General features: G+C 42.8%; 2 protein-coding genes across 4 annotated transcripts in view; both read left to right on the forward strand.

Annotated features, from left to right (window-relative positions):
• The window catches only part of atp6v1ba (ATPase, H+ transporting, lysosomal, V1 subunit B, member a), a 41,938-nt gene extending 27,269 nt beyond the window's left edge, over positions 1–14,669 (forward strand). The window contains 9 exon segments of the mRNA XM_003454994.4: positions 2,939–3,040; positions 7,261–7,358; positions 7,493–7,616; positions 10,195–10,345; positions 10,822–10,904; positions 11,782–11,886; positions 11,995–12,124; positions 13,701–13,765; positions 13,767–14,669. Of these exon segments, the coding sequence (XP_003455042.1) occupies positions 2,939–3,040; positions 7,261–7,358; positions 7,493–7,616; positions 10,195–10,345; positions 10,822–10,904; positions 11,782–11,886; positions 11,995–12,124; positions 13,701–13,765; positions 13,767–13,844 (936 nt within the window). The 3' untranslated portion in view covers positions 13,845–14,669.
• A 578-nt stretch (positions 14,670–15,247) lies between these two features.
• Positions 15,248–25,318, forward strand: part of shtn1 (shootin 1) — a 37,059-nt gene continuing 26,988 nt past the window's right edge. Inside the window, exons 1-5 of one of the 3 annotated variants that reach the window (XM_025897437.1) lie at positions 15,248–15,284; positions 15,889–16,038; positions 18,894–18,946; positions 19,385–19,465; positions 20,213–20,273. In XM_025897437.1, the coding sequence (XP_025753222.1) occupies positions 15,984–16,038; positions 18,894–18,946; positions 19,385–19,465; positions 20,213–20,273 (250 nt within the window). In that variant the 5' untranslated portion in view covers positions 15,248–15,284; positions 15,889–15,983. Of the gene's footprint in view, positions 15,285–15,730; positions 15,781–15,864; positions 16,039–18,893; positions 18,947–19,384; positions 19,466–20,212; positions 20,274–25,318 lie in introns of those variants that run through there. The other 2 variants (XM_019367064.2, XM_005459514.4) reach the window with 2 other exon arrangements.

Raw genomic sequence — 25,318 nt, forward strand, 5'->3', positions numbered from 1 at the left:
GCTGCATGGGCTGGGCTGTAGTTACATCAGAAGGTTTTAAAAACTGAGCTTTAAAATGAACAGTGATGATAAAAACTGAGAGAGGCTGACAGGGATCACTGACTGTTTTTAGGGGCTTGTTCAGATTAAACAGAACAAGATACAAAACATTAAAACATGTTAAAAACACAACATCCTTATTAAACTCAGAGAAGTTTGGTTCATACGTCATCACTTAAAGACCAGATATGGTTCGGCCAGTCTGCTCCTTAGTTTGCCAGATCACCAGAGACCAGAGGGGGTTAAAGTAGTGCTATCCACCCACCTAATTCATGCTCTGTGGTCCAACAATAAAAAAAAAACCAACCCACACCAGGGAGTTTATGTCCCACTTCCCGCATACAGAGAAAGAATACGATACTAGTGGGAGAGCACCATTTATATACAGTGATGGATGGTTTATCATGGAGTGGACAGATATTACAGATACATTTGCAGCCACTTACATAGTTTTTTATTTAGGTGTGTAGTTGCACCGACGCATTTTAAAACTGTGTTCGTGTGTAAAGGCTGAGGAGAGGAGATAAAGTAGAATTTACTTCAAACAAACAGAAACAGCACTTTGTGTTTTCTTCTCTTTATAGATGAGAGTAATGGATCCTCCTCATCCTCACTCATGTCAGAGTTCAGACGTGGATGTGACAGCTTGTGTATATGAGCACTAGCATGCATGCTGACATTAAACCATAGCAGGGCAGATTACATTTGTTACAAATGTAATGATAGTGATTATTTATTACATTACTGGTAAAACAAGATAAAAAGAATTGACCTCAGGCTCCTGGTGAGCAGTCACCAATCATTAGTGCAGCCCTCGTCTTTAGGCTGTCATTTTAAACCTTTGTCTCTTAAACTCATAGCTTTAAACTAAACCTTTTTCATCCCTGTACTCTGGGAGGTGATACTCTTACTAAACTGTTGTATCATACCAAGAACTCACAGCTGCTCTGGAGCCATTTTTGAATACACCAAAAATGTTTTGCTAGCTCAAAGGTTTAAGCTACATGCTCTGGGATATGTTGAGGTCCAATTTTGTGGAAGTCTTTCAGTGGAAATGTTTAACATGAGTGAGTGGGATGATTCATGAGTGGTAGCTGTGGTCCTTCTGTGTCATATGACAGCTGTTTTGTTTCCTTTTTGGAAGTTTTTGTGCCTCACAGTGGAAATTCATGACTCAGTGTGTTCAGACACTTTACAAATGTACTACATCCCCAAATATCCCTCGGTGTATAAAGCTGCGCAAGGTTCAGTGTGTTCAGCTCAAGAGCACCAACTTTATTGTTTGGATTTGATCATCAGCCTAATTTCTGCTCTTTGGATATATGAGCTCTGTTTTCACCAAATAAACCCATCATTCAGAGCCGTGCTGCAAAACAGGTACGGCACTTACCATAGCATCTACAGCACCACAGCGTCTACAGCACCACAGCGTCTACAGCGTCTACTGCATCTGCAGCACCACAGCATCTACAGCGTCTACTGCATCTGCAGCACCACAACGTCTACAGCACCACAGCATCTACAGCGTCTGCAGCACCACAGTGTCTGCAGCACCACAGCGTCTGCAGCACCACAGCGTCTACAGCGTCTACTGCATCTACAGTACCACAGCGTCTACAGCGTCTGCAGCACCACAGCGTCTACAGCGTCTACTGCATCTACAGCACCACAGCGTCTGCAGCACCACAGCGTCTACAGCGTCTACTGCATCTACAGTACCACAGCGTCTACAGCGTCTACTGCATCTACAGCACCACAGCGTCTACAGCGTCTACTGCATCTACAGCACCACAGCGTCTACAGCGTCTACTGCATCTACAGCACCACAGCGTCTGCAGCACCACAACGTCTACAGCACCACAGCGTCTACAGCGTCTACTGCATCTACAGTACCACAGCGTCTACAGCGACTACTGCATCTACAGCACCACAGCGTCTGCAGCACCACAGCGTCTGCAGCACCACAGCGTCTACAGCACCACAGCGTCTGCAGCACCACAGCGTCTACAGCACCACAGCGTCTGCAGCACCACAGCGTCTACAGTGTCGACAGCATCTACAGCCACACGCCCTGTCGCTGTGCATTTCTTAAAACATAAAGAGCAGCTGCTGCTTATGGCAATCCTGTTTATCTGATATTCATAACCATTATTATTGTAGAACAGATCAAAGTGTTAACAGTTCAAACCAAAGCAGTGCTAGAGCGAGCGAATGAATCATGTGACCACAAACGCACAGATGCTATTTTTTTTCTAAATCTGTCAGCAGGTACTTTTGGAAATATGTTCCAACATTTGTTTCCACTGTGCCCACAAAAGGATCAGCTGTTCATAACTGCACCCCAGGATCATTTTACATGATCAACGTGCTGCAGAAGCGACCAAACTAACATGCAATGTGTTCTCCACCTAATTATGGCCTGTTTGGTGTCATTGTGTCATTAAGCACACGTGACAGAGCTCATCCATCTAGTCCTTTTCTGTGTGGCCCAGGTGGCTGAATTCAAGGTGCACAGAGAGGTCAGGGCTGTGATCATTTCACACATTCACTACAGTGACACAGCGTCTCTGCAGTCTTATATGTAATGTAGTGGTTTATGTAGGGATTGAATGTCAGATATGAAAAGGTAATAAGACTGAGTCCTGATGGAGAGGCAGCTGCAGCCATGTATGCTCAGTCACAGTGTGAGTGGCTTTAGTTTCCTTGGTGATTGTCTCTTCATTAATAATGGCAACTATAGTTTGTAAATAGCACGTGATAATTTTGAACCTCAGGTGAAGCTTTCGTAGGGATTTGACTCTGCATTAGTTTACATGTTCTTTGAGAGCCTTTTGTTGAGTGTTAGCCCTCCTGTCCGTCCGTCTGTGTGTCTGAATCTGTTTCTTGTTGGTGCTTTCAGATTGCTGCCCAAATCTGTCGTCAGGCTGGCCTGGTGCAGAAGTCCAAGGATGTGATGGACTATAGCGCAGACAACTTTGCCATTGTCTTCGCAGCCATGGGGGTAAGCAGACAAATTGCAGCATTCAGCTTTTCAAACTCTTCCCAGCCCATCTGTGGCTTTAATCCCCCTCTTAACCTTGATGTGACACCCTGTTCCCTCCTCCCGCCCTGCATTTTGTCCTTTATTCACCAGGTGATTTAACCTTTAAGTTCCTCTTGTTATTTCTGCACCTCTGAGCATAGCCCCCAGCCATGTAGACAGCTTAGTAATTCAAAGGCCACCGTCAGCCTCCCGTATCAAGTTCTGTGTTCCTCAGCTGCTCCTTCCATCTGTTGTAATGCTCAATTGTGATGGCTTGACCTCCGAGGAACACGTACACGCACACACTTACACACACACTTGCTTCACTTGCTAAATGTAATCCTTCATCCTTTCACCTTGCACAGTTCACATCCCACGGTGGTTGGTGTGTGACGAATGTGGATAAGCAGTGTTAATAGCAAATTCTATAAGGCAGTATTTTAACACACAGAGTGCACCATCACAGCATCAGAGTGAATCCAATTGAGACTCTTGCTCCAGGTTGTCATCCTAAAGCACGGTCGGCGACCAGCTGCATGGGACTCATTGTTCGCTGTGACGTTTAAATATCAGGAGTTATTTTTATCTCGGTCTGTTACTTCTTAAAATTTCACTGTAAATTTTTAAGATTATGGTGATTTTGTAACATTAAAATGGACCACTCAAACGATGTGTGCTAACTGCTGATGTGTGATGCCTGGGTGTGATTTTCACCATGGATGAATCCAGGAAAAGCAAAGTTTCTGAAAACACCTTTAATGCCACGTGTGCAGATTGATTTGTTTTCACTGCTGATGAAAGTGGTTTCCCAGTGTGCTAAACAACAACAAGTTTATGTTGCAGAACATTCCCAGCACAAACACAAAGCCTTTGCTGACAAATCTGTGGAAACACCTGATTCAGAAGGCTGAAGGACTGGAATTCAACTACGTGTGCTAGTTTGGTGGCTGCTCAGGAAATAGTCAGGAAGCTGTTAACAGCAGGACAGTATATAAAAGAATCACTGATCAAGATTTCAGAATATCCTTGTCAGAATTAAAAAACAAGTGAGATTGTGCAGAAAATGAGAGATGTGTCTCTCTGCAAAGACTGTAACAGACAGAAGCATGAAAATAGCAGAAACGTCTCCAGACAGCAAATTAAAGACATCAGCTTTGGCAGACTCAGTGGTCTGTGATGAGTCCAAAGACAAATCACAGTGTTCTGCTGGTATGTGAGCTCTGCTGGGCCACAGAAAGAATCCCACTGACAGACCAAACACAGGTGGGGGGCTGTGGTGGAGGGTTCAGAAACACCTGGTGTGGGTGGCTGCTGATAGGACACCGAGTGTGACAGAAGAGCTTTGTAGCTTCACTGCAGAAGTCACTGGGCAGAACATCGCTGATGTTTCACTACAGCCTGCAGCTTTTCCCTGAGGATGAATGTTGTCATTCAGATTGTGACCAAAGTCATGGCTACAGGTTTAAACCACTGTCAGGTCTGTTTCTGGACGACATGGACATCCTGCTGAACAACAGCATCTGACCACGGGGGAAGTGCCAAAGCCCTTTGCTGCGTGTCTGGAAGAGGTGAAAACTTTCCTGGGAAGCAAAGGGATCACAATGAGCTGGAACAGCCAGAGTGGTGGAAAGCTACACATGGTAGATATGGCAGTGCAGCCCGGCACAGGCTGGAGGAGACTTTGGCAAGTTGGCAGTGTTTGCCAGAGACTTACAGTGAGGTGCACTGTGTCACTCTGTGATAAGTTCAGAGTATCTGCAGTGACCACAGTGCAAACATGGATTCTGTGAGTTCAGAGAGGAAAACACCACATCATCCTTTCCTGTCCCTGACCATCCATCCATCCATCCCTGTTCAATACGACTGCATTTGCAGGTGTAACTGGCCGACATCGCCGACAAACATATGTCCAAGTTCAAACTCTGGACAGCTGATCTTGAAGATGCTGCCTGTCAGAAGGCCATTCTTACTCAAGAACAGGGTGATACTGAAGACTTTCCCAAACTGGTGTTGAAACACGGAACGCCATCCCCGACGCTTATATGAACATGAAAAAATATGGATTAGGAGTCCTGCTGATCTTTGGATCCACACACATCTGTGAGCTGCTCTTCTCCAACATCGCTCACGCCTCACAGACGCCATCTTCCATTCCTGTGTGTGTGCAGACGCTGTAAGCTGAGGTTCAGGAGCAAAAATCATATTAACTAGGCACAATAAATGTTTTCATTGGCTATTATTTTGCAAATATATATTTTACATTGCTCGGGGACTTTTTAAATTCCGGTTGACGGCTGACTGCACGCTGAACGTGCGATAAAATGCTGACGTTGCACAGATGCAGACACATTATTGTCAACCCAGCGTCTTTTTTTCCCTGTTTGTTCCTGTTTTTGTTGTGTGCAGAAATAAAATGTTTTCTCTGTAGCAGCGGATTGATTTCATAAATGCAACACACCATAGGTTTTAACACACAGCATGAAAAACACTATATGCAGTGTTGACTTCATTTTACATGTCAAAGGGGTTTGGTGGCTCCCAGTGTTTTCTTCTCTGTGGGAAACTGGTCGAAACGGCTCTTTGAGTACTCAAGGTTGCCGACCCCGTCCTAGACTCGAGACCTTACTAAACAATATTAACCAATCAGTCTATAAAGTGACAGACCATCTGAAGATTTCTATGTTGTTGTTTGTCTCTGACTTCTCGATCATAAACCTTTTTGCTGTACTTCAGCTCCTTTCAGACACGACTGTAAAACACTGTTAAATAAGTACTGAAGTCTGGGTTTTAAAGTAAAACTCTTAAAGTGAGAATATTCAAACTGTTACTGAGACATCTGTTCCTTTCACAAAGCTTGATTCTGGTCCAGACGTGTCTGTGAAGTTCTTACACTTTGTTTTAGCTCTTACTTCAAGGCGGTTACTCCATGACACAAAGTGTTTTTAAATATTTATATAAATACTTTGTGGCAGATCTGGAATATTTGAATGAAATCAATGTGACATTTACCTGTATAAGACACAGTTAGTTTAAAATCTGTCTGTGGCATCAGTGAGAGTTAAGTAGCTCGCTAATTTCAACCTAAAGATGACATACCATGTTCTGACTGAGGGATCTCTAACAAACTCAAATGTATGGTTCTCCTGTCACTTAACAGACAAATGACAGCAGAAAACTAAACAGCAACAATGTTTGTAGGCTTATTAAATTTGGGCTAGTTGGCATATGTTTAGCTACGAGGTGGCTACCTGCAGCTCTATGGTTAAAATAATATAAAGACATTGGTGTAGTGAAGATGAGGACGAGTGTCAACTTTCTTCCATACAATAAGAGTAATTGTGAGGATTTCTGATGGGCAGAGCTAAAACAATCTTATGGCAGAAAAAAGATGCTGAAAACGGGCCAAACTTCAGTCAAGAGAACATCTGAGGTGGTTTACCCACAACACAAGGTTAGTCATTAACATGCTGCTGCGTTGTTTGGATGACTGGCCTAAGATTCAGCTCAGCAGTTTGTATGGTGCCCACGTGCTTGTATGCATGAATAACAGTATGAGGGCGTGCTGCTAATGACATGACAAACATGTTATTAGGAGCACGGCCCGCCGGAGGGCGTCCTCGGCACTGCCCGCCGGAGGGCGTCAGTGTGTTTCTGATTGTTTTGGTCAGGCTTTGCAGTGATCTGGTTACGGCTCTGGCAGTGCTCATCGTGTCTAACAGTATAACGTCAAGTCCATTAACGAACTTTGACTCAGTCGTGGTTGAATGTGGTCCTCACAGCCATTAGTCTTAGTCACATGTGCTGTATGGTAAATAAAATGTCTGTGTATTTTGCTGACAGTGAACTACTCACCTGGGTACTAATGTTGTGAACCTACCACATGAAACAGTATTCGAATTTCCATTTCTGAGTTGAAAATGTAACTGAAGGAAGGCGGATCATGAACGTGTTTATATTAACGATGTAAACTGAACTGTAAGTCTTTATGTGGAATTTTATTTATCCACCTCGTTAGCTTGCATTACAAACATCACTTTCCCTTCCTTAATGAATGGCTTGCTCCTGTTCTTTTCAGTATCTTTCCTTCACGCCTTTTCTGCACCCTCAGACGTTCTTGCATCTCTCTAGGACACCTCACAGTTTTGAAGCCACTAGTGTTCCAGAGATGATTTCTGAAATGCTTATGGCATCTGTTTCAGGTCAACATGGAAACGGCCCGTTTCTTCAAGTCGGACTTTGAGGAAAATGGCTCTATGGACAATGTCTGCCTTTTCCTAAACTTGGCCAACGACCCCACGTAAGATTCAGAAATGATCTCAAGTAGTAGTCTGGCTGATGTTCTACATGTGGGCTGCTGTGTTTACTCGTAATTGTTTGTCTCATGGACTGAGAGCTACTAAAGATCTTGACCTTTCTCTTGTGGCTAACTAGCATCGAGCGTATCATCACTCCCCGCCTGGCGCTGACTACAGCAGAGTACCTGGCCTACCAGTGTGAGAAACATGTCCTGGTCATCCTCACTGACATGAGTTCCTACGCTGAAGCTCTGAGAGAGGTACGACTGCTCGCCTTTACTTTCTTTGGCTCTGCTAATGTTTAGGTGGGTGGTGTTTGTCAAAATAGCATCAGCATAAAAGCCAAATCCCAGTGATTCCAGTCACAACGCTGCAATATAATGGTCTGTATTAAGGTCATTTACTCTACCGCTGGTTTGGTTTTGTTGTTGTTGTTTTAATGCAAGTGTGTTAAACAAATCCAATGACTCCTTATACCCGGGGTCACAGTCGTCATGGTTACGGGTTTTTCTTTTCTTTATAAAAGAATCTACTCAGCAAAGATTGATACATTTTATTCTCAACCATTACTTTTACCATTCTGATCTGAAGTGTCTTTGGGCGAGAACACTTAAACACTGCTTACATGGTGACAACATAGATAGCAACACATTTTTCTGGCACAGCTTCACTTCCGAGGTGCATGGAGAAGACAAAGAGCTGATGTCGTGGACACTCCAGTGACACTTACAGGATTAGGGAGCAGCTCTTTATTAGGTGACCAATGTGTTTCAGCTTGTGTCCTCATTGCAAGACGTCAAACTGTTTGTGTTTAAATAAAGGTTAATTGGTCAGCTGGTTTATTTGTGAAGCTGTGATTGGTCCACTTGGATTTTTTCTGTTTCCTGTTTTTTATTTAAAGACAAACTGTTTGACATCTTGCAATGAGCCAGATGAAGGACACAAGCTGAAACACGTTGGTCACCTAATAAAGAGCTGCTCCCTAATGCTGTAAGTGTCGCTGGAGTGTCCACGACAACATCAACTCATGTCATCATGCTGCTGTGCATAAAAAGGGGAACATTTTGCCTTTAGGTAATCACATTTCCATGGCTGATATTTGTTGGCGGAGGCAATAAATGCCTCTGAAGGCAGGCTTTTTACTGTGTAATTGCATGCAAGTTGTACCTCTGTGGGTGAAAACAAAAGCCAGATCTTCATGGCTGTTGGTGGATTATATATCCATTGTGAAAGAGGCTTTGCTGAGCAATGTTCTGCAGGAAACCTGAGATGCTGCAATATCCCAGGTAAATATAAATGAGCTGAATAATCCCTTCAGGCTCAACGTCATCTGTAGAAGAAAGCTAACGTGGGCAGGGAGTTCTTCTTCTCAGTATTAAATCCTAGAAGTTGTTTTTAAATGTGTCCTTTTCCATCTGCTCTCTCACTCTGCCACACACATATATATATATATATATATATATGTATGCCACATATTCAGCAGTGTATGGTAAATACTGAATCCTCTCTCAAGCAGCACCCAATTTAAAACCTCAGCAACATTAGCACAAAGGTGATAGACTCACTAAAGTCGTGAGCTCCTGCTGAAAGGGAGAATAATGTGTCCTTCAGTCTACTAGGAAATACCTTAACTTCATTATTGTAGGTCTGGCTTTAAAAGGAAATGGACCCCCCCCGATCCCCACTCTCCTCACACCCACTGCCCTCCTTTCTCCTTGTTGCGAGGAGTCGGGTCCTCTCGACTCACTCTTTTGTGTCTCCGTAATAATCCTTTTGTGTTGCACAGTTTGCTGTTTCAATATGTTGGCACAGCACAGTGTGGGTTTTTAAAGGGTGCATGTGTGTTTGCTGTCCATAACCTTGGCACATGAACGGCTGCACCAATAGTCAACTGAGCCTCGGGCAACTCGATGGGTAATTCAGCATGTACAAAGAGCCGGGACATTAACATTTAACTTCTGTTTCCATTCACAAGCGTGAAGGTTGAATTTTGCATTGACTCTGCTGTTCAGAATAGTGTAGACTGCCCATCAACCTTTGAATCCACAGATGAATAGGATCCATTTTCTTTCCCTCTTGCTCTGAATCCGGTTAACTTTTAGAACAAAGATTTGCTTTGGTCATTTTTGTAGAGGGTCTCAAAGAGAATGGCAACAATTCCAACCAGCTCTTTGCCTCTTTTGTAACCAAAATGGAAGAGTTGGCATCACTTGACTCTGCAGAAGTAAAGGCTAGTGTTTATGTCTTTGTTTTGAGTCTTACAATAATTTTATGTCTTCAGTTTGAATGCCAAATCCTGTTTTGCAGCCCCTTTACCCTAAGGATGAAAGCTGCAGAATGATGACGTACCAACCCTGAATTTGTTTCAGACCAAATTTAAATCAGGTGTGTGTGAACACACTCATATAGCAGCTATCAGTTTTTAGAGTTTCTTTTTCCAAACATATTGGACTTGGAGGGGATCATTCCCTGACCTTGGTCCAGGGTCACAGTGGTGAGCAGCACCACCGCCTCACACCAACAGCGTTTCAGACCTTGGAGTTTGTGTGTTCTTCCTCTTCCAGTCTACTCCAGCTTCCTCCCATAGGCCAAAGGCACACACATTAGGTCACCATGGATGTGTGGTAAATAACTGCAGATCCATGGTTAACTGTAACCAGTCTAAAGTGTTTGGACTGGCCAGTAAGACCAGTAAAGACTAGACTATGTCCAATACCAGTGACCAAAATAAATGACACAACTTTAACATTTTTCCCAGATGTGATTCAAATATAAAGCAAATGGGAATGTGTATTTACAGCCTTTGTCTTGCTTCCCCCAACTCCTCCTCACCTTTAGGTCTCTGCTGCCCGAGAAGAAGTACCCGGGCGTCGAGGGTTTCCTGGCTACATGTACACCGATCTGGCCACCATCTATGAACGCGCCGGCAGAGTGGAAGGCAGAAGCGGCTCCATCACCCAGATCCCCATTCTGACCATGCCCAACGATGGTGAGAGCACACCGCCTGCAACAAAAGCTGCCATAGCTCTGAACCTGAAGCGTATTACTCATTTTTCTACCTGTGTGTGTTTTGTGTGTGGTCATCACAGTCACCCACCTTATATGATAATTCCCTGTCCTTAAATGAATTAATCTGTCCACGAGGCGACTGAATTAATGGAGGAGGTATCTAAAATGGAATGAGTAGACATTTTTGATGCCTTCAGTTACCATGGGAACGTGTATGAAGAGCCTGCTCCTGTCTGGTTGAACACGAGCCCCCCCCATTACAACACTGCAGGGAGGGTGATGGTGTTGGCTTTTACAAAACACTGCTGGTGTTTCCAAGGGCTCTCTGCTCTGGAGTAACACAGACTCTGTGCTGGTGCAGTTTGAATGGCTGACAGTCAGCGAGTTACATATCGTCTTCATATTCATCGTGTTCCAGCGAGTACGTTCAACAAATGCATTTGTCTCTTTGAACAGACATCACTCATCCAATTCCTGATCTGACTGGATACATCACAGAGGGCCAGGTGTATGTGGACAGACAGCTGCACAACAGACAGGTATGTGTCAGTCAGGGCTTTGAACCTGTGGTTTCACACGTGCCTCACTTTAAAACCTGAAAAACTATATTAACATAATGATAACTGGCCATAACTGGTTCTCAATATTATTCTGTCAGATACATTTGGCCAGGTCCTCCGTGTCCACCTGAGGCGGCTCTATCACATCTGTCACTACAGTAATCAGTCTTTGTACCAAGAGCACATGCTCACTACACACATGTAGATCTACATGTTTGATGGACACTCGACCAAACAGAAACATGTTTTTTTTAAGTAAAAGTTGTTTTTTAACGTTGTCTGACAAAGTCAGTATGACAGGAAATGATAACCTGCCAGAAGGAGAGTCTTTGATCCATGTGCTGCACATGTGGTTTTTCCTCAAACGTTGATGTGTTTCACATGAGTCGGTCTCCTCTAAGGTTACGATCCAAGCTCGTAAACCTAAGCTAGACTGAAGACTCTTTAGTTTAGGGGCAGCTGTTCCAAACTACATGATCCTGTACATTTCAAAGTGAAGACTCATCAAACTGTAGCTCTGCTCTCCGTGCTGTACCTTTCTCAGGTGATGTGTTTTTGGACAGCAGCAGGGACACTTGGGACTATGAGCCGTGAATGTTAGAGCACAGCTTGCTGAGGAGTTTGTCCATATCTTGTTCCACACCCAGACTTTTCATCCCAGTTAAATCTGACTTTGGTCAGAGTTGTTTGGACAGGTCTGACCAAAGACATCAGACTGCAGTGTGGACACAGCGCAGAGCCTTTGAAAGAGCCGGCCTGTTTTTCTCTCATTTGGAACTGAACAGTTGCTACAGTTGCCATTTGTGCTTTTCCACAATATCCAGTAACACCTTTAACCTCATTCTACGTCTTTCAGATCTACCCACCTATCAACGTGCTGCCCTCTCTGTCCCGTTTAATGAAGTCTGCCATTGGAGAGGGCATGACCAGGAAGGACCATGCTGATGTGTCAAACCAGCTGGTAAACAGTCTCACACGTTGCACCATGAATAATGTGTATGAAGAGGGCAGCAGTGTTTGGTATGCAGCAGTAATAGTTCACACAGTGAGTGTGTGTCTTTGTCTGCAGTATGCCTGTTATGCTATCGGTAAGGATGTGCAGGCCATGAAGGCCGTGGTGGGAGAAGAGGCGCTCACCTCTGATGATCTGCTGTATCTGGAGTTCCTGCAGAAGTTTGAAAAGAACTTTATTGCTCAGGGTAAGAAAAACCATCTGCACACCTACAGACTGGTTTACAGCAGCTTTGTATTCACACTGTGTGTAACAGGAATGTGTCCGTGACACTGTAACACAACATTTCATATACAGCATTTTATTCACATTGTTTTCTCCTACTTTCCTTCATCTGTCACCTCATTAACACCTTTATTAGGTTCAATTTATGGGTTCGGTCAGCAGTTTCATGTATTTATAAAAGGTTGATTAGAACAGCTGAAGGAGGAAAGCAGGGCAAGATGAACTGCTTCAACTAACTGATGCTTTTATTTTTAAAGTTTCACTTATTTGAAGCATCTTGAGAGACTAAGGGCCTTTATTTTGAAGGTGTGTCTCCTCCCTCCTCCTTCATCGTGTGAGTCAGCTTCCTCGTAGTGCTGGATGGTTTTTGTGACTGCACTTGGGGACACATTCAGAGCTGTGCCTCTGTCCCTTCAGTTCTTAAACTAATGATGGACGGTGGTTTGTCTTTACTTGGCTGGTTGGTTCTTCATGATCACCACCTGGGACCCTCAGCCTCGTGTGGAGGATCAGCTGTGCTTCCGGTCCATTGGACCCTGCTATGAAGCTCAGCTCGGTGTTTGCACTGCAGTCACAGTGAAGGTTGTGTTGTTGCTCAGAGTTATTCATTTTGAATATGATTTGTAACATTGTTACTTTTTAGCCAACAACAGATATTAAGTTATTATCTCACAGCAGTGAGGTCAGCCTGTAATCAGCATGTAAAGTAATCTAAGAATGAAACTATGGGCTGTTTTTCTTCTCTGTCAGAGCGCTCCGCTGTGAATACCTGCAGTTATTTTGGCATTTATTGTATGTCTGAGGTTACGTTTGTTCCTGGAAAATATTGATCTGCGAGGGTTCCTTCTTTTCTTCCCTTTGAGTGACTAACGTGTTAAACTGGCGTAATCTTCTTGGTAAATACTGTACATACAGAGCCTGATTCCTCTTTTCAACACTAATAGATTCGAGTAGTGTAGCAGAGAGAAATATGTTCCCCTGTGCGTCCCGACAGCAGTATCCAAAGCATGTGGGAAACATAAGAGCAGAAGCACACGTCAGAGTTTATATGGAGGTGACGACGGCTCTGCAGATGTCAGTGATGGGGCTGAGACTGCTGCAGGTTACTCAGGGCGCACTGATCATTTCAGCACAGACACTTTCAGTTATTAGCTGCTGCTGAGACGGTTTGGGTAAACTGAACTTTGGTTAAAAAATTAAAGCACGATGAAAAGGCGTGTGACATTCTCCAGAGTACTTCATCATGGAGTACACACCACACATTACATTTCCTCATGTCAGTGTTTAATCAGCGAGTAACTGACGTGCTCTTTGTGTTATTGTAGGGTCTACCATACAGTATAAAGCACCTTTGTTTCTCTATAAATACACCTGACATTAATAAGAGGCATTTTCATTGTTGTGTTCACGTCACGTTTCTATTTTAAAGAAGAAAACTGCACCTTCTGATAAAAGCTACCTGTAGGGTTACTGCAGTTATAACACTGGATGTGTTGGTGTGTTTACTTTTTGCTAACTGTGATTGCTCTGTGTCTCAGGCCCATACGACAACAGGACGGTGTACGAAACCTTAGACATCGGCTGGCAGCTGCTGCGAATCTTCCCCCAAGGAGATGCTCAAGAGGATCCCTCAGAGCACCCTGGCAGAGTTTTACCCCCGAGAGTCTGCTGCTCGTCACTGAGGCACACTTCACCATGCTCTGGTTCTGCTAACACACCCTGTTTCCATGTCTCAGTAATAATATCCCCCCTTCTTTAGATTCACTGTAGTGTGTTCGTGTATGAAAAGTGTCTGAGTAAAGAGTAAGCGTATCCTAATCAGTCCTTATTTATTGTGCTGTCATATATCGAGATATCTTCTTTTTCAAATAAAGCCCAACGAAAGCAAAGCAACAGGTTTCCTGTAGAGACCCATGATGATACCACCATGTTCTAAGAAATCCCTTAAATTACAATCATCTTTATGACTGATATTAGCACAGATTTAATATCATAATTTAGTAACTGTACGGAAACAAACGTTCAGGTGCTGGAGTTTGTTTTAAGAGCGGTCAGTCCTCTTTACTCTCCGTGTTACGTGGACCTGGATGCGTTCTTGTCTCTGGACCTTCTTGCTTCTTCTCTGCATTTACATTTTTGTGGTGTTTTGATTTGTCTTGCAAAAACATGAGTGAGTGTATTTTAAAGAAATCACATCTGTCTGCAGAAACAGTTTATTGTGCAACCATGGTTCTGTGAGTTTACATTAAATTATATGACATATGAAATTATATGTTGTGTGTCCTGGATCATTGTCCCCTCCTGCCAACATCTGAGCTAATATATCTGTTACTGGCTGTAACAAAAGTATAAATATGTAACTACAAGGCTGCTGCATACTTTCTTTGTTAGAGCTGTGAACTGTAAATCAGCTCTCCTAGTTTCTGCTGAGACACCCAGTGTCCTCTCTCACTGCCTTCATCAGCTGTTAGCTAGCATCAGATGAGCCAGTGTGACAGTTAAGCTAACATCATCCTGATACAGGTCACAATGTGCTGCACACAAGAAGAGCCAGAGATAAATGAAGGCTTTCTGTTTAATGTTGGTCTGGTTTATATTTAATTCTTACAGAATGTGTTTGAATAGAAAATTAATATGCAAAGAAAAGAACCAAGCAGCTGTGTGAGGTCACTCTATGATAGTCGAAGCCACGGTTCATTTATTGTGACTGAAGTGAATAAAAAAGTGGACTAAACGGGCAGCATCGTTATTCTGTTGCATGTGTTTGTTTACTTCTGCTGTTGATATTTCTGTGTTTAATGTTGATGTCCGCGTGCCAGAATATTTATGAGCCGGGCTGAAATCGGTCACCGAGTATTATTATTATTATCATCATTATTATTATTATTATATTTGTTGTTTTTTGTTCTTTTTAATCATTTTGAGATTAAAGTGGAGATTCTGGTTGTTCGGAGACGAAGCTCCACGGTCAGTGAAGGTCGTGCTTCAGAGCCGGTTTTTATTACAAGGAAGGAAATGATTTCTGTTCTCGCACATAAACACAGTGAGGTGATAAACACAAGGATGTTCAAAAGGAGAGCTGCATCAGGTCACACGGAAACCCACACAACCGTTGTGCCAAGGTAGGGCTCTGTGGAAAGGACATTTCTATACAGACGAGCTTTTAAGTTCTGTTTTCATTGTTTTATATTATTATTCATATTTCTGGTTTTATTGAGGAGCACTTTGTGACTTTTATCTATGAAACGTGCTGTATAAATACATTTGAGTTACAATTAACTAGACGTGTGAGTATGACGTTTAGCGAAACAGTGAGAGATGAGCGCCGTTACGTTACCGACAGAAATGACACGTTTATCATTGTCACGTGGTGTCGGACGTTTTGCCTGATTATTTGTATCCTCTGTATCTTTACTGCATCTTTACTGTATAAAGAGCTAAGACCTCCAAAGCTGCAGGAGTAATAAGTCCTTGTAGGAAGTGTTTGGGAACTAAAAATCAAGAATGACAGATACAAGGTTACATCCTCGTACAATAAAGACGCCTGTTTCATGAAGCCATCTACACTAAGCTTGTTGTAAAGGGTGCAGCAGCCGTGCAGTTTGTCTTCAATCAGCTGTAATCCGCACACTTCGACTTTATTCTCAAAATAATCAATAATATTGTTCCTAATCCTAATGTGGCCCTTATGCTCACTCCTAGCGTCTCTTGTCTGTGCTATCTCAGCTGCACTCTTATCTCGTGCCGTGCGCCAGTGTCCACCTGGGCAGGTGTGTCTTGAAAGAACACTTCCTGTTGAACTTTGGACAAGGATTTTTGTCATGGCTGCGGAGGAACTCGACAGAATTAATGTTATTACAAACCTGTCGAATCAGGGTAAGTTTCTTTTCTGTTCCCTGCCCTGTAACAGTGTTTCCAGTAGTAACACTGCATTTTACTACAGTGACATCACAGCCCAGCAGTTGTAAGATCCTGAAGAGTGTCTTTAAGATTTACTGCTTGCCTAGTGTCGAGGGCTGGATTATCACATAGCTGCTTATTTGCCTTCTCTAAGGGTTTTGTTTCTATGGCCAAAGGTGTGTACAGTAAGATGCTGCTTTAACTTGACGTAACAACTCTGCCAAAGTCTAACGTGGCCTGTGGATTAAACACCTAATCTTAAAGCAAGCCTGTGGTGAAAAAAGAGGTTGGACCCCTCATGTTATACTACGTAGAGCATACTTTGGTTGTGACAGCAAGAGAAGGACACATGTTAGGCAGGATAATCCATTTAGATGACCTCCTTTTGGGTTTTGCGCACGCTTGCTCACTGTCGTGGCTCACTGGGCTACTTGATGAAACTTAAAATGGGTCCCAGTGGGAGAAACGTTTCGTCACTCATCCAAGTGACTGTTTCAGTCACTAAATGCAGGTTTACCCAACATTATAAACAGTTTGTATAATGAATGAACAATGGGCTGGGAGGTTATTGATCAGTAATCTGCACTTTGTCATGAACACTGACCAACGGCCATGAGTCCCATTCACAGAGAGTTGGGGAATGGCTGCAATCACAGCATTGTAAGATGGTGACAGATGTACCCTTAGGCCCCCTCCTCCATTCAGAGATGGTCTTTCCCTTTTCACGTAAATGGCCTCCTTGACTCCGCCCTCAAACCAGCGTTCTTCCCTGTCCAGGATATGTACATCCTCATCATTGAAAGAGTGTCCAATGGCCTGTAGGTGTAAATAGACTGCAGAGTCCTGGCCTGATGAGGTAGCTCTTCTGTGTTGTGCCATCCGCTTCGCCAGAGGTTGTTTGGTTTCCCCGATGTATAAATCCTGGCACTTAACAGCGTACACTATGTTACTCTGTTTGTGTCGGGGGACCCGATCCTTGGGGTGGACCAGTTTTTGGTGCAGCGTGTTTTGGGGTTTAAAAGCCACAGAGACTCGGCGATACTCCTGACACGTACAGGATCACTACAGGTTTTCGCCTGGGCAGCGGTTGTCCTTCTCTCCTGGATCGGCTGGAGCTTTCTTTGGGAGCTTTCTCTGCTTTGACAAAAGTCCAGCTGGGATAACCACATTTACTCAGGGCCTTCCTGATGTGCTGTTCTTCTGCTTCGCTGGCCGCTGTGTCTGTGGGGATGGTGTTCACTCTGTGTTGTGTTGTAATCTGCAGTCAGCTCTGACTCAGCTCTGATGCTATCTAATTATGTAACATATGTGGAGAATGACTCTAGACAGGCTCAGCTGGCAGTTGGACGTGCTGCTTTGTTAGCCCGGAGATCATCGAGATGTCAGAATCAGAACACTTTCCCAGAGCAAACACGATAAGAACTAACTAAACTAAATAAAAATAAATATATTACAAAGTTACAAAATAGAACTAATAGCTCTAATTATAAATATGCCAGTACAATACACAAAGTGAAATGTATAAAGTTGACATTGAGGTGCCCCTCATATTATATTGGCTTACAGTTTGTGATATTAAGGGTGTGTAATCATTACAGTGTGTACTTGTGCTTTAAATGGAGGAACTGTACAGAGAGAGATTCACAGGCAGGAGTGATTTCCTGTGTCTGTGAGTGGTGCGTTTGGGTAATCTCAGTCTTTCACTGAACGTGCTCCTGTGACGACAGCACACGATGGAGTGGGTGGAGGTATCCAGCTTTGTCCTTAACCTGGACAACATCCGCCTGGCTGACACCACCTGTTGGATGGCCTGAATCCAGTGATGGTCTTCATGCAGACCGCTCTCATGCCGCTCTCTCGAGTTCCTGCTCCAGCTTTCTCTTATACTTAGCCTCTCTGAACATTCTCACCTTCTCTCTTCTTGTCCTTGAGGAGGGCTGTGATGTCCGTAGTCACCCACAGCTTTTTATTTGGGAGCAATGCACAGTCCAAGCTGGGACAACGGAGTTGGTGCACAGGGTTATGTAATCATTACGACCAGTAATATAACCTGGCCCTTGTCAGAGCAAAGATACATAATGATGTTTGAGGCATGTTCTGAAAACACTTGGGTTAAGTGTGTTTTTTTTAGTATAACTAAAGTTAAAACGTGATGTTGTGACAACGTCACTCGACATAATTCTGCAATCGGCTCTGTGACTGATTAACGGGACAAAATAAAAAGGACGACGTTCCTTCTGTTTTCACATGTTTTTACTGTCCGACTAAGAGAAAGTGAATCAGTGAGTGAATCAAACTCCTTACCTGTGTGATAATAAGCTTTCCAACAAGTGTATTGTACGGTTGTGGTCAGACGTTTATGCGCACTTGTCATGAGCACAAATGTCATGTTAAGATTTTTCCAGGATGGAATGACTGTACTGCACACATGTTTGATGGCTGTAAGAAAAACAGGAATAGGATGCACACACAGAAGACCGTGTTGTACAGATGAAATGGAGTAAAGCCTTCCTTTTATTCCTCTTAAATATAGTCCTATTACAAAGTAGCACAACAATCTATTTCACTTTTTTCTTTAGCGCAATTTATCTACACATGTATTATGGAAGGTAGTTTCCTGCACTACGTACACGTAAGCCAGTTATATTTAGACGGTACTATATTCGAAATAGCGTGCTATAATAGTCCTGTGACACGACATAAGCGTGACAGGATGAGACGTTATCACATGCTAGAGAAGCTTCCACAGGACTCTTGAAGATGAAATGAGCACGTTCTTTACTGTGACTGAGTGATGGCGATGGCTTACTGGCACCCTTTGCTCCCCACAGCCCTGCATGAGTATGAGGACCTTCAGAGAAAGCAAGAGACTACAGCCATGGAAGTAAGTGTTACAATCTAATATTCACAGTCTGCAGACCTGGATCAGCTCTGATCATCTCTGATCCAGGTCACCTACAGTAGCAACAAGTGTAACAGCGGCGATAGATGAGAACAGTTGGTACTCGCAGTAATAGAAGCCGGCCGAGCAGCAGGGCAGCAGGGTAACACTTCTTTCTTTGTTTATTTGAACAATAAAAACACCATTAACAAAAATATTTTGGTTTCAAAGTGAATAAAAAGCGTCGAGCTGATAATAACCTCCAGCAGGTCCAGTACTCAGTGTTGTGTTAAATAGCTGCCATGATCACATTTTTGTTATTGTCTAAAACTAAGCAGATTGATTAGCAGATGAGAGGTCAGTGTGTGTGTAATATTTGTCTTTAACTGTTTCTAACACTGAGAATGAATGATGGCAAAAAATCACTTTTATCTCTCCAAGCTTACTTCCTCTTATCATTGCTGCAATATTTTTGTGACTGTTGCACACTGGAAACAATCACAGCAATGGAGCTTTTCACAGGTGAGCCTGAGTCACCTGCCAAGCTTTTGTTTCCATGCTCCATTTCTTAAATGTTTTCACACTAAGATTATCCTTCAAAGCCTGTGCGATTCCTCACACAGAACACGGATCATGATCAGGAATGGGAGAATTAATATAGAATTAGAATCAATATTGACTTCCATCCTGTTGTGAAGCTAATGTTGGGCAACGTAGTTAGACCTTTAGTGGTTAGGCCACGTTTGAACATTTCCCCTATTTCAGCAAATAGCATGGCGTCCAGTACAGGAACAATACTTGTTCATGAACATTTTAATCTACACAGTGTTCCAGGAAGTAATATCACTAATGTTGTACAGTACTGTTTTATTATGAGCAGTGTCGGATTAAAAAATGAACTAGCTGCTATAATGGTGTCCATATCCTCCGTAAACACCTCAGTGAACTTAAGCTGAATACACCGTGTTGATCTTTAGCATTAAGACCAAACTGGATCATCTGTAAAGCTGAGTTTAGAAGAAAGTTTGACCGGATAATGATTTACTGATATTTAATGACAGAAACAACAGTGACTGAGGACTAAACATGGCTGCTAAACCAAAGGTCTGAGGTGCTCACAGAGACCATCAGGGGTTTTTCCCTTCATGGTCTTAATATAAACATAGTTTTATATATTTTCATTACATGACCTGCTTTTCCAGACTCTGAGCTGTGGCATTGCATAAAGGTTAATGATGAACTGAAGCTACTCTATGTGTCTTACATAAGTTCAAGAGGCTGGAAGAGGAGCGAGACGAGGCGATGAAGAAGCTCTCTGAGTTCCAGCAAGGTAAGTTCACCTGTGTCCAAAAGTGAGATCCCCATTGCACCAACACGTTTAACTCACTATTGTTTGCACATTAATGCTTAATACACATATCACAGATCTGAGCATGTGTCATACGTGTCCATGACGCTAACACTGGGTAGAACACACTGCACACAGTAGGTAATCCCAATCTAAGATTATGAAATTGTCCAGCATCTGTAGCTTTTTCTTTAGCACTCTTCCTCTTCTACATGTCAAAGTCTGTTTGTTGGCCAGAGAGTAAACGATGAACCTGGAGGCTCTTTGGTTTGGATTTATGTTTCTGTGAACAGTTTGAAAGACATGCATAGCTGACACATACGACTAACAGGAAATGCCTTTGGGCTTTTTGACAAATCCATATTCATCAACGTGTCATTAATGAATTACTTACAATGGAAATACAGTAATAAATTCACAAGCAAAAAGTAAGAAGTACAGTATGTATGTAACACAATAACTATCAAACTTTCATAAATTAAACTGTTACAAAATCAAACTGCAGCTACATAAATAAAATCTGCACATACACTGATTGAGTGGTTTTAAAACACTAAATAATTACGTTTACAAGACAAAGATTAGTGCTTTTTCTCCCACGTGGAGTTTATTTCCTCCCGTGTCCCTACATTTAGAGAAGCTCAGCTACATTTGTGCAGTCAGCCAGCTGGATCTACAGCAGAGTAAGCCCTCGTCTTCATTCCTGCCAAAGCTTTTTCAAGTCAAATGCAGCGATCCAAGGACGTTCTAGTGTTGGTTTGTGAACCAGGTTTGGTTGCAATCATGCTGCTGCTGGAAAGTCCAGTAATTATTAGGCCTCCATCTGCACATTAGGACGATCACATTGTTCTTCACAAAGGATTTTAAAGACTCAAAGACCTGAAAATCAGGTTTCATCACTTCTGTGGCTGAACCACCGTCTGACCTCACACTGAGCTTGTGAAGCTCGTCATAAACGCTGCTGTTGCTGAGTTATAATTCAAAGCTTATCAAGTATAATTTCACTGAACAAGCAGACTTTATGTACAACAGTTTGTACATGTTCCAGGTGACTTTTACACAGCCTTAAAGAATGAAAGCAATGAGTTGTCTGGAAAACGAAGTGCTTGCTGGTTCAGTGTTGTACCTAAAGACTTCATCAGTGCTCCAGTAACTCTTTGGCATTTTTCTCTCCTGTATTGCTTTTAAAAGTTGAGGTCATTTCTCTTGTGAGGAATATTAATGGTGCTTCCACTCACAGTAAGACGTGCTGCTGTTATGTGCATCCACTGCTGTCTGTGTCTCTTAAAACTTCTGAAGTTTGAGTCCTGTTATCATGTAAAAAGTGTAGGATTAGTTTGATTCAGTTGGGCTTAATAATGATCTGGTGGCTCTCTGGCCTCCTGTTGGTGTCACGCAGGCTTTTTAGGAACCAGCTGATTTTCAGAAATGGGAGTGTAGTCAGAGTCCATTTCTGAACCTACAGGTATGATATACACAAATGTCCCCTCGATGTCTAATTATTGTATGTCTGGGTAATTTTGTGTACATCTATATGACCTGAAGCAGTAAAAGGTGCATATTCAAAACATTTCTTTTAGATTTTAGAGCAAAATCTCCAGACAATCTGTCTCCTGATATTGCTTCTAATGTAATTTGTCAAGATTTATTTTAAGATCAAGCTAGCATGGTGCTATATAATGTTGAATTGTACCATGCCATTACAGCAGTGTTTCCCAACCACTGGGCCGCAGCACATAGGTGTGTCAGGTGATCCACAGGTGTGCCGTGGATGGTTATCTGGTTCCACTTGATTGGTCCTCTAAGCTATCGGCGTGAGTAACGGGCGGAACAGTGATATTCTCTTCCACTAGAGGGCAGTACAACTACCTGCTCTAATTAAATGGGTTGCCAACTGCCAGTAAAACAGAGGAAGACGAAGGAAAAATGACATAATACTGTGATACGATGCAGCGCATAATGGCAATAGATAAATATTTGAAAAGTAGTCAGTGTGACCTGGTCCTGGAGAAAACTCCGGCCCAGGTGAAGGCCCTAGCATGAGAAGAAAGCAACAAAGCTATACTGGGGACAAACCAAGCTAAGTCTGCTATACGTGGTACTCAGGGGAAAATAACCCATATGCTGTTTGTGACATTGTTGTTTGGTGGTGTGCCGTGTGATTTTTCTAATGTGAAACGTGTCGTGGCTCCAAAAGGCTGGGAAACAGTGATATATGGTACAAAATAGTCATGACCAGTGATGGGAATAACGGCGTTACAAGTAACGGCGTTACTAACGGCGTTACTTTTTTCAGTAACGAGTAATCTAACTAATTACTATTCCTATCGTTACAACGCCGTTACAGTTACTAACAAGGTAACGCGGTCCGTTACTATTTTTCAACAAACAGTTGAAGCCGTGTTCAGTTCACCGCATCTTATATCAGCTCCAGGAAGTAGCTGTAAGTAATCTGGGCGCTACAGCTTTAAGCAGCTGCGCGCTCCCGCACGGACGGTAATCACGATCGCTGTCTAGCACAACACCTGGAGCTAAGGAGGCAAAACAATCGCATGAGTGCTGCTGTTTGACTGAGGAAGAATAAAGTAGTCGTGGTAAGCCAATCACATGACCACTTAAAGACAAAGCAACAAGGTGCTAGTTTATAAATTGTGTCGATAGGCCACGTAAAACCAGAGTCATGATAAACGATATATACGCGGCGTTTTTTCCTCAATAGTTTCGCCACGTTAGCGCTAGCAAGCACTCTCTGCTTATGAGCAAAAAAACAAAACAAAACAGGGGAAGTTTTAGGAGTGACGGAGAGAGAAAGAGAGAGGGAGAGAGAGAAAGAGGGAGAGAGAAAGAGAGAGGGAGAGAGAGCAGGAAAAGAGAGAGAGAGAAAGAGAGAGCGAGTTTTGAGATGTGAGATTTGTGACGTTTAGCGTGTTTGGAGTGTGTAGTTAATGTGTTGTCTTGTGTAGTTAGTGTGTAGTGTTGTGGATAGTTTTGTGTTGTGTGTCAGAACAATGAGGCGACTGCTGTCTCCAGGTAGAAACAGAGGTGATACACCTGCTGCTGTCAGACCTGCAGGTATCAGGCTGTGATGTTCTCCTTTATAGTGGACAGAAATGATTTTTTTGGAGTGGCACAAATAATTTGTGTGGCATCTTATTGAAGAACAGCTGATTGTTCTGTAAATAGTTTGAAATGGTTATTTAAAAAAAGGGTAAAAGGTAAATGGATGCAAATAACTTTGTTGTTTGCAAAACTTGTGCATAGGATTTTAAAATTGACAATTAATATTTGCATTTGAAGTTATGAAATATGATTCATTAAACATGTTTATGGTTGTTACAGTAAAAATATAACTTTTTCTACTCTGATTTTATGTTTTTTGTCTGATTTTAGATCAATTCTGGTTATACAGTATGACAAAATGAGAACATAACTGTAAATTCAGGCACGCGAGGTTGCGCTAAAAAGAATGATACCAAACAAGGCAAAGCAAATAGTTTTTAAAGGTAAAATGTGGAGAGAAAATCAAGAGTAGTAAAAAAATGGCCAATTATACCCTGGACGCCAGAGGGTTAAACGTTCTTTGTTTTTTTTTTTAAGTAACGCAATAGTTACTTTTCCAAGTAATTAATTACTTTTAGAATATTGTAACTCAGTTACTAACTCAGTTACTTTTTTGAAGAAGTAACTAGTAACTATAATTGAATTACTATTTGAAAGTAACTTGCCCAACACTGGTCATGACAGGTTGAACATTAGTCTCTGCAGGGATACAGTCATTTAGTGGCAATCACACACACACAGCATTACAGTGAGAAGTTGTTTACATTGTTTGTATTATAATATGACACTAAAAGCATAAAAAATCTGATCACAGAACAAAGATTGACGACAGATAGGAGCACAGTGAGGTATGAGACATGAGCAGGAACATGATATCACTCGCACTTGGAAAAGTTAGCTGCAGGCTAAACTAACGTGCCTATTTAACGGCAAGATGGCGCGCTGTAATAAATGTACATTGAAAACGATGGCAGCTGTGGAAATACGAGCCTGGATACAAATAATGGCACGTGAGCGGCACCGTTGCAGCTCCAGCTCCTTTTCTGAGCTTTTATCTGCTTCCTGGGATTGCAAACACATTTCAGGTGCTCCGCTGCACCATTCAATTGATTTTCCTTACAGGTTGCTATGACCACTTTAGTGGAGACAGAATTTGAAATGGGGCACCACATGTCAAAGGATGGAGCAAATAGTTTGTCTTTGTAACCATGACAGTTGTGTGGATTTTCATCTGAATAATTCTGGCCTGTACTCATGTATTCAGTGATTCTCCAGCCAAAACACATATTGTGTTTGACTTACGCGTTAATAGAGGCTGCCTCACTGTGCCAAGCAGCTGCATATTAGGACCTATTACGTGATTTCATAGCTCTTAGAAAATTGCTCCTATTCACAACGAAACGGCTGGGGGTGGGGCAGAAGTGTTGGGTGGGTGGTGGGTGGTGGGGAGCGGGGGCTGTGGGAGGATGTGACGAAAAGCCCCCAACACACAATCGTGCCTTTTCAATTGGCGATGGCAAGGTTGATGACAACATGACCATTGTGTTATAATGATAACACCACAAAGGCATCTGCCCCCCTCATCAAGGCTTCGCAGCGGCTGCAGATACAATTTAATTCACTGCTCCGTTGACGGCGCTGATACCATTATGTAGCACGTCGGCACAGGGGTAATCACTGTCGCTCCTGAGAGCGGGATGAAAAAAGACAAGCGTGAAAAAGAGGGGGGAAAGATGGAGGGACGATGATGGGGAGGCTGAAACTTACAATTAAGAATGCCAATTGTGATGTGTCAGAGCCCCCTGTGGACTCGTGCTCATATACTTGCAACGCTTCCAGCGCTGTTTATTTACCATGGCTACCAGTAATTATAATTAACACGTCATTTAGTTCGAGGCACCCTCTCGTAGGTTGCCGAGTGTGGACAGAGACAGAGAAGAGGCTGAGGAAGAAAACTGGCAGCTAAG

Source organism: Oreochromis niloticus, linkage group LG13 (genome assembly GCF_001858045.2).
Source record: "Oreochromis niloticus isolate F11D_XX linkage group LG13, O_niloticus_UMD_NMBU, whole genome shotgun sequence".
In the NCBI taxonomy this organism is placed as follows: domain Eukaryota; kingdom Metazoa; phylum Chordata; class Actinopteri; order Cichliformes; family Cichlidae; genus Oreochromis; species Oreochromis niloticus.